At 37.4% G+C, this 10,145-nt stretch overlaps 1 protein-coding gene across 2 annotated transcripts in view; it reads left to right on the forward strand.

The window, feature by feature from the left end:
* Positions 1–664: 664 nt before the first annotated feature.
* Positions 665–10,145, forward strand: part of LOC102484141 (complement factor H-related protein 2-like) — a 28,481-nt gene continuing 19,000 nt past the window's right edge. The window contains exons 1-3 of one of the 2 annotated variants that reach the window (XM_006146009.3): positions 665–847; positions 5,312–5,524; positions 6,504–6,680. In XM_006146009.3, the coding sequence (XP_006146071.1) occupies positions 790–847; positions 5,312–5,524; positions 6,504–6,680 (448 nt within the window). In that variant the 5' untranslated portion in view covers positions 665–789. The remainder of the gene's footprint in view (positions 848–5,311; positions 5,525–6,503; positions 6,681–10,145) is intronic. The other variant, XM_014586825.2, reaches the window with a different exon arrangement.

Here is a 10,145-nt window from a genome sequence, read left to right on the forward strand (position 1 = left end):
TGTTCATCCTCCCAGGGGTGATTTCTCACTTTCTCTCTCACTGTCTCTGTTTGTCTTTCAGGCAGGTGCACATGCCCTAATGTAAAAACCTCTTAAAAAAAGTAAATGTTCAAGAATAACCTGAAACTCTTGTACTTATAATAGTATGATCCAATGTGATTTTTAAAAATTTATTTTTTATTAACAATCACTATACATCTTTACACTGTACAACATGGTTTTCTAATGTGATTTTTAAAAAAATGTATTGCTTTCCTAAACACAAGAACACATAGAAACATACACAGAGGAATAGGGCCCAAATACACAAGTTGGTTTCCATAGACTGCCAAAAATAAATGTCGTTGCAGGAAAGTGAGAGACGAGAGAATATTATAGTTACATGAATGATTTCTTCCCCCAGGTTATTCCTTTCTCCTATTTTAATTTTTAAATTCACCTATTTCAGATCATTTAATTTAAAAATTGGTGTTTTTTAAAGTTATTTTTAGAGCCAGTCCATTACCCTTTCTGAAGGAAGTTGGACAAGTACACATGAAGTAAAAAAGTCAACAAATTATTGGGATACCAACAGAGTTACGGTTAGAGTTAGGGTCAGGGTCAGGGTTAGGGATATTGAGGGACATTGCAAAAGTCTTTGAACTTTAATATTTAAGTATTGAGGTCAATCCACTGCATTCATGTGGTGCACTTTCATTCAGAGTCAGGATTGGTGGCTGCTAATAAGGCAGATTCCCACCTCACGCAGCACGGCAGGACTCTGTGCTAACGCACTCGGGGACAGCCACCATGCTGCTGCTGCTCAGTGCTGTGCTCATCCTGTGGGCTTCCTGTGCCAGCGGACAAGGTGAGTGGAAGTAGATGTGAGCTCTCGGCTTTGCTCTTTAGTGTAACTATGTGGTATCCATCTTCCCATGTCTATGTATTTAAATCAATTAGAAAGACTGGTTTGGTGGTTCGAGTCCCGGACCTGGTGGCTTAAACTCACGCCGGGCGTGTGTGCCCAAGATCCCGAGAGGAGAGTGGAGGAGAAGGGATTGCGACGTGGCCATCCCCCCTGGGGGGTGATTTCTCGCTTTCTGTCTCTCTGTCTCTCTCTGTCTGTCTGGCCCAATTGTCCATCAGATTGTCCTTCAAATGGCCTTAAAATGAAATCTGCAATGTATTATTCATTAAAATCTTGTGATGAGCCAGTATTTGACAATGCCAGAATCACGAGAAATTTCACATAGTTTAAGGTCAAATGACAAGGTGGACGATGAATGCCATAGTGGGTATTAAAACAGACACAGACATACCAAAGGTTCCAGAGTGTGTGGTTATAATTTTTGATCTGGCACACCTCCTGTTTATGGTGAGAACTATACTTTCAGCATGTTTCTGTGTTTCATTTTTTTTTTGACATTTTAAATTTTCTAGAGATACTTTTACAGAACAATGATGAAAAATCAAGTTATCTTCTGACTTAATGAAAACTGGGAGGAGGGCTTTTTAATTCAAATTTTTAAAATTGCCACAATGTGCAAGTGTTCTCCAGTAAGAGACAGAGAGAGAGAGAGAGAGAGAACATGAGAAAGCAGCTCCATCAGGAATGGTCACGCAGCAATCCCTTCTCCTCTTTTCTCACCTTTTCAGATCTTTGGGCATGCACACATGCACCCACTGTGTTTCTCATGCCGACAGGACCAGGACTTGTTTCTCGGGGTCGGCTGTGTGGAATGCAGCTGCCTTAATGACCATGCCACCAGTTGGTCCCATTTGTACTGTATTAATTGTGCCATTGGTAATGCACTTAAAATAGTTCAGGAGTGCTTTGCTTCATGTTCTGGTTCCACAAGTACATACTCAATATAATAATTGCAGCCCATTTTTTTAATTTTTTTTTTTTAGTTTATTTATTTATACCAGAGGGGCCATAAGAAAGTGCCACCCAGGGATGGCAGGTGGAATGGTGGCTAAAAGTACTGGACTCCTACATGGCTAATAGCGGTTCCAGTCCTGGACCTGGTGGCTTCCTTTCTCAATTTTCCTCTCTCTCTCTCTCTCTCTCTCTCTAATCAAATTATAAACAACATTAAATAAAATGTTTTTTTTTAAGAGAAAAAAAGAAAGAGCCCCCCCAGTGAGGCCTTGCCATTCTTCATCCCCTTTCTTCCATCCCCCCTTCCCACTAGGACCCCGGGTCTGCATGTCCACACACCTGTGTGTTTTAGGGTGCTGCAGCCATGGCTGTCTCCGTGGTAGGTGAGGTGGGGTCCAGGTCTCTCTGCACAGACTTACCCTAGAATTCTGCCCCATGCCTGACTATGTTGCAGAGTCCCACGTGAATTTAGGGAGCATCTGAAACCTCACCTGTAACATGTTTTCAAGGAGGAGAATGTATCTGGTGCTCCTGTGAATGTGCATCCACACCTCCCTCAGTTTTGCACGGCAGTTAAGCAGTTTATTTCAGTAATGATTAATGACGTAGTCTCGCTAGATCATTTTATCTTTTTTTTTTCCTAGAAAGAGAATGCAGGATTCCAGAAATGGAACGAAACTTAATTGCTTATCCCAAGAAAGACAAATATAGAGTTGGAGATGTGCTGAAATTCTCTTGCCGACATGGACTTAGAAGAGTTGGATCGGATTTGATTCGGTGCTACCCCTTTGGATGGTTCCCTCCTGTCCCAGTATGTCAAGGTGAATGTGTAGCTGACACTTCCTGATGCAGGAATTCGAATTTTGAATACAAACCTTAAAATTCATGTTTTCTGAGTGTTTCACTGCTTCTCTAATCTAATAAATCAAAAAAGACATAGACCATGAAGGACATAAAGTAGGTGGTAGATCCCTCCGATTCTCTTAGTTAAGAAATCCCTGTCCAGTTGTTTCTGGAAAGGTGTTGTATATCATGCTGGGTAAAGACTCTTGACAATCTAAATGATGTATAGCAATTGAATGTATAAATACTAACAAAAACAATAGTAAATTTAAAATTTACAAAAATAACAACCAAGGATGCCATCAAGTGGTATGTTGAAATGCTGGACTCTCACTTTGCCCACTGTGGTTCAAGTCCCGAACCTGGAGGTTTGCTTTCTCCCTTTCCTCTTCTCTCTCTCTCTGTTTTTCATCAAATTAAAAAATAGTAAAAAAAAATGAAATTAACACACACACACACACACACACACACATATATATATATATATATATTCTCTATAGTCTTTATATTTACTAATGGTTTTTAAATATATACCCATAAATATGTATAATCTATATATTTACTACTGCTTTTATGACATATTATTTTTGTGTGTTGTAAAATACCCTCTAAGTATATACATGTCAAAAGTACATGTGCCAAAGACAAAACTCCATTAAAATGCAGAGAAGTATAATTATTCTCAGTTCTTAAGTTGAACGGTAAGAGAAGGGAGGTCTACATAAAAAACTTGTACCAGACATATACCAAGCACTCAATGAATACAAGATTCTTGTGTGATCTATAGGAGAGATGGGTCTCTTAAAATGAGATCGAGTGGAAGATGAAGAGAAGAGTGTAGCCAAAGGAACAAATTAAACAAAAATCCTGGAAGTTCGAATCTGTGGTTATTAAAGAAGGACACAAGTATTGTTCTTTCCTTGAATTTCAATTGTCCACCAATGTAATGGAGGCCAATAGGGAAAGTCCACTACTGATCCATGAAATTCGTTTCCAGTCACTCTAAAAGCTGTGTCAGCTTGGTTTATCAAGGGGTAAACAGCTTCAGATTTTCAGTGTTGCCTACCACATGACTTAACATAACATTCAATTATTGTGTAAGCACAAATCCCCAATTAATTCATTTGTTAGTTGAGCTATTGTGCAACTGCAAATTCCTCAGTTAGTTCATTTGCTAGTTGAGCTAATACAGATATCTGTTGCAAACAAGGATCGAATAGAAATGAAACAGAGGAATAGTACTATTTAGATAATGACTTGAATTTGAGAACTATGTCAGCCTGATTTTCTCAATAGCACTATTAAAAAAAAAAAAAGATGACAAATCTTTACCTGACATTGCAGTTGAAAATGTGCTTCCTTCACTGAGCTCTCTCTAAAAGTAACCTTGGGCTGAATGTACAATGTCCTTCCACTGAGAGGGTTGCTTTCTCGTTTGAGAATCAAAGGGGCAACCCAAACTCAGACGGCACTTTGGCACATAGCACTTCAGACTGTGACTGTATTTGGAGACCGGATGTTCTAAGAAGTAATTAATTGAATGGGAGATCAAAAGTCTAGGCTGGCACCTAATAGAACTGGTATTTCAATAAGAAGAGAACAGCAGGAGAAGGACCCCTGGAAGGATGACCATGGATGACAAGGATAGAAGATGGCCATGTATAGAGCAAGAATAAGGGTCTCAGCAGAAATTCACCCTGCTGATACCTTGATGTTACACTTACAGCCCCCAGAACTATGACAAAATAAATTTCCGTTGTTTAAGATACTTGTAATTTTGTGTTACAGCAGCCTTAGCAGATGAATACCAGAATACTGGCACATTTTTAGAAGGCCAGTTTTATCAAATACATTTTCCTGATTTCCACTCAAATATATATTAGGTCATGAGGAAAGTCATGACTTCTATTTCCATGTCTCTCTATGCAAAAATGCATCATGACTTTCCCGAAACCACACACACACACACACACACACACACACACACAGATATATATAGACACACACAGAGTTATAAATAGTCACACATATACACATTTAAATAATATATTTTAGAGGATATGTATCAGATTTTGGGAGTTGTATTGTTCTTGTTAATCTTTTTCCTTTTTGAATGTTTTATATTCAAGGTCGATGCTTAATTCACTGAAAATGGTATCTACATTCGTACCTACATGTTCTCATAGTTTTCTGTACATACATATGTATATATTCACACAAGTATTCTATCCAACATATTTCCTGAAGTGGAAAAAGAACAGTCAAAAGATTAAGATATCTAATACAAGACCACAAAGGGTGAAGGAAGGGAGAGACACAGGAAGTGAATGGGTAACTATGAACACCGCTGACACCCCACCAGAGACAAATCCCTTAGATTTGGGAGATCCACTGGACAGAATCACTCTTACTTTCTTCTTGAGGGTTTACATTTTCCAGTGTGATTTAATTGAAAATACTTCTAAAGAACTTACATATCATGAGCTCTTCTAAGGTGTACTCATTATAGATTTTCTTTAATTCGCTAATACAAGTAAATTAGCTAAGTATAATAATATATTTGTCAATGTGGTTATTAAAATAAAGTACAACTATTCTTCAATATAGGGTATTATTTTTTTCAAGGAAGAACTTGTGATTTTCCGGACATAAAACATGGAAAAATTTATGATGAAAACAGCTATAAAGATACTTTCCCAGTTCCTATAGGAAGACATTTCTACTATGCTTGTGATCACAGCTTTGTGTCTTCTTCCCAATCTTTCTGGAATCCAATAACCTGTACAGAGGAAGGGTGGTTGCCCACACCGAAGTGTCGCAGTGAGTAACCCCTGACCCTTATCGTGATGATTTATTTAGTGTGTTCAGTGAGTGCTGAGATGAGAGGAAGCTACAAAAATGACATATGTCATGCTTCTTTTGTAAGAAGATTTTAATTAAAATCAGAAAAAAAGCATGCAGACCTATTTGCAAAATTTAAATATTTTCATTTCAAATACTAATTGTCAATACTTTTAGCTATCAGTATTTAATTTAAATGCACACTTTTGATAATTGTATTAATGCAACTTGTCCTAAAATTTTTAAGGTCTAACTTTTATTCAAAGTGTACTATTTCATTGAATATTCAAAAAAATTAGAAGAATTATTAATTTAATTTTATTATTATTAAATTTGCTATAGAGTGCATGCACTCACCAGAGAGAGAGAGAAAGAGAGAGAGAGGAAGTGAGAAAGCAGACAGCCAGATACAGGACTCCAACCATGGTCAGTCATGTGGAAGTCCAGCACCCTAGCCACCATGCCACCTGCTGACCCTCAAAGAGCATTTAAAACTATTTTCTCTGCTTTTCACTTTTAATTGACTGCATCTATGTTCCTTAAAATCACATCCGTCTTACTCTCACTCAGTGTAGAAAAACGAAGAGAAGTGAAGAAGAGCAGGATGGAGATGAATGAGAGTCAGACAAAGGAGACCAAACTCACCTCGTCCCCTGGAGAGCAATTAAGATGATCAAACGAGAGAACGAGAGTAAAATGTAGTATGTGAAAGAAATTTACAAATATAACATGCTTCATATATACAAAGTAGTAGTCAGTGACGTTAGATCGCATGTATATTATGGAATGACTAAAAGTAGTTCATTAATATTTGTATTAATTAATATAGTTAATCTTATTTGGGATATACTTGAACTAAGTTAAAAGAATCTAAATATTCCCCTTTGATTCTCTTTGTTTTCCAGATATAAGACTCTTTCCTTCCAAGTTTTACCTTATTTATCTCTTTGGTCTTTAGGACAGTGCTTTTTCCCTTGGGTGGAAAATGGCCAATCTGCATCTTCGGGACAAACCCACCTTGAAGGTGAGGCTGCATGGATTGTCTGTAATGCGGGCTACAGCCTTCCAGACAACCAGCGCAGTACAACGTGTACAGAAGGCGGTTGGTCCATCCCTCCCAAATGCAGCCCTACCTGTAAGTAAAATACAGTACATTTTTATGTGGTAAAAATACAACTGTACTAAACATGTGAATTATTACTTTAGTTTGCTATTGTTACCTGGTTAGTGTTTTAGTTCTAATCAGGTCAGGTAAATTTGCACACCTTGGAAAAAATCAATAGAAAATAATCTACTTTTATCAATTAAATGCAGGCATAATAGGAAGCACTAACCAAAAATAGGTTAAAAACCTTTGAAAGACCATGTTTCAGTAACATGAATTTAATGTTTATAATTAAATTTTGTAGATCTTGTGGATAAAATTAAGTTTTATATGGAGTGATGGCTACAATGATGCCACACTTACGTAATTATATGAGTAGTAAAATATGCGACATTCGTTTTTACTTGAAAATGTTAAGTTTATATCATCTAGAGACTATTTAGCACAGGAGTATTTATAACTTCACATTAGAATTGTGTACTTCTGAATTTAGATTTCCAATGTATAGTTGATAACATGGAAAACTCTTCCATAGGAAATCTTATTAACACTAGGGATATATTGGAATTGAACTTGGGTTTCACTTTCCCGTACTTTTATATGAAAGCAAAGCAGTTGCTGAATTTGAAGAACTTGGGAACCAGCAAGCAAGAGTCCTAAAACACCAAGTTTCTGAGAACATCTTCTATTCCAGCCCTCCACATCTTCCCATTCTAGTGCCGAATACTATTTTTGACCCACCTGAGTACACTGATGGCATGGCAGGGCACACCTGTGGTCCTGGCTAACTTGAAGACAAGAGTGGGAGAACTGGACGAGGTGTGGCCCTGTCAAGGGTTCTGTCTCTGTCTCTGTCTCTCTCTCTCAGACACATGAAAGAATTAAATTTAAAAACAAGCTTTAAAACAAAACAAACCCCAATAATTTATTATATTATAGTTTCTATGGTTCAGAAATCTAAACATGCTTAAATCAATCCTTTACTAGTGATTCTGTTATACCTTCCTGATGGGGTATACATTTCTTTTTTTTTTTTTTTTGGAGAGGTTTTTGCTATAGGGAGCATGCACTCGCCAGACAGAGAGAGACAGAGAGACAGAGAGACAGAAAGCGAGAAATCACCCCCCAGGGGGGAAGGTCACGCCGCAATCCCTTCTCCTCCATTCTCCTCCTGGGATCTTGGGCACACACGCACATGCTCCCGGTGTGAGTTTTAAGCCACCGGATCTGGGACGCGAAGCGTGATCAACTACATGGGAGTCCAAGGACATGCCATTATGCTAACTGCTGGTTCCCGGGGTATACATCTCTGAATGTTTGAAGTCCGTCCTCGACTCTTGTGACAACTGCTGACTTAAAATCTATTTTGCCTAGTATCACCCAACTCTCTTCCGGCTACCGTTTGTGAGGAATCTCTTTCCAACCTTTTACTTTACACAATTTTCAGTCTTTGGATCTGAAGTGACTTACTGTAGACAATGTGTAGACAGTTCATGGGTATTTTAAATTTATGTAAATATATTTTATTTTTAAAATTGACAAATAAAATTATAGTAAAAGAACATGTATAATAAGATATTTTGAAAAGCATATATATTATGGAATGACTAAATGTAGTTAATTAGTATTTGTATTAATTCATATAGTTTACCTTATTTGGGATGAGAACATATCGCCTCCATTCTCTGCATATTTTTCAAGACTAGAAAATATTATTCACTATAATCACCGTGTCATACAATAGATGTCTTGAACCTGTCCTTCTTATCTAACTGAGAATTTGTGTGCCTTTACCAGTAACTCCCTTACATCCCTCAGTCACCCCAGTCCCTGCCAGCCCGTGGTTAATACAATTCTGCTATTTCTATCAGAGTAACATGCAGAAAAACAAATGGCGCAAGACCTCACACATTTGTGGAAAATTTTTTTTGTCTTATTATATTTTTCATTTTTATCATTCCTATTGGTGCTTGAAATTCATTGTCAACTAATTCCAACATTTGGTGATTTGGTATTGGTTAATTTTTTTCTCTTTTCAAATTTTCTCGATTATTGGTCTGAAAAAAATTATTTTATTTATTTTTATTTTTAAATATTTGAACAGAGAGAGAGAGAGAGAAAGAGGAAAAGTGAGAAAGCAAGCCACAGGGTCCAGGACTTGAACTGTGGTCAGTGATGTGGGAGTCCAGCATCCCAAGCACCACATTACCTGCCAGCCCCGCATACAGTACCTATTAATAACCATTGTTACTACTCTGTACATTAACTCCCACAACGTATCCATACTTTAACTCGTATTTTGATTTAGTCTATCATTAAGTCACATGGTTTCACTTTTTTAGATTCTAACCAAAAATGTGCCCCCCTCCTATTGACAATGGAGACGTTACATCATTCCCATGGCCAGCTTATCCTCCAGAACATCAGTTGAATATCAGTGCCAGTCCCTGAATCAACTTCAAGGTCACAAACAAATAACATGTAGAAATGGACAGTGGTCAGAACCGCCAAAATGCTCATGCAAGTACTTCACAGAATAGTCGGAATCTGGGGAAATACTTTATTAAAGACATTCCATTATTTTCTGAGGAATAAATGTGTACAATGTATACATCATGTGCATTTGACATCTGTAAAATATATTTACCTTGAAAGTAGAATCGGTGGTTGAAGAGTGATTATGGAGCTTCTCCAGGGAATCACTCTATTTAGAAAAAGAAGTGTGAGCTCTAGTAAGGGTGTAATTTAATATTTCGAGTTCAGGGTTAAAGGAAACCAACAAATGAGATATATTTTTCACTTCAATATTTTTGAAATTCAATTTGAAATTCAATGATTTTTTTTTCATTCTTAATTTTGAATCTACCTAGTTTTTATGCTGAAGAGAATTTTATGGAGTAGACGTAGCTGGTTCTTATGTCTCCTTTTGCCACTCGTGGTCTCTAGTAGGACCACTTGCACTCAAAGTAACTAAAGATAAGTTAGGGCTTTTCTCTCTGTTTCTCAGTCTTGTTTTTCTTTCCTTCCCATCCTTGTGAGAAACATTTTTAAAGAATTTTTAAATTTAAATTTAAAGAATTTAAGGAATTTTAATTCAATTTTTTAAAAATTGTTTTCAAATACATCTCTATAGCTTTTCCCGTCCCCTCTTTTAAGTTGTTGCTCTTGGTATCATTGCATACGTGTATATCACTTACTTTCTGCTGACATCGACATTTGATTCTTCAATTGAAATATAAAAATCTTTGGACCAGCAGTTAGCGTAATGGCTATGTCGCTGGACTCCCATGTAGTCGACTGTGGTTTGTGTCTTGGACCCGGGTGCATGTGCGAGCGTGCCCAAGATCCTGAGAGGAGAATGGAGGAGAAGGGATTGTGGCGTGGTCGTGTGTTCATCCCATCTGGGGGGTGATTTCTAGATTCTGTCTCTCTGTCTCTCTCTGTCTGTCTGGCGAGAGCACGCGCCCTATAGCAAAACCCTCTGCAATAATATAT

The sequence above is a fragment of the Tupaia chinensis genome, unplaced genomic scaffold, assembly GCF_000334495.1.
Source record: "Tupaia chinensis unplaced genomic scaffold, TupChi_1.0 Scaffold000161_2, whole genome shotgun sequence".
NCBI lineage: Eukaryota > Metazoa > Chordata > Mammalia > Scandentia > Tupaiidae > Tupaia > Tupaia belangeri.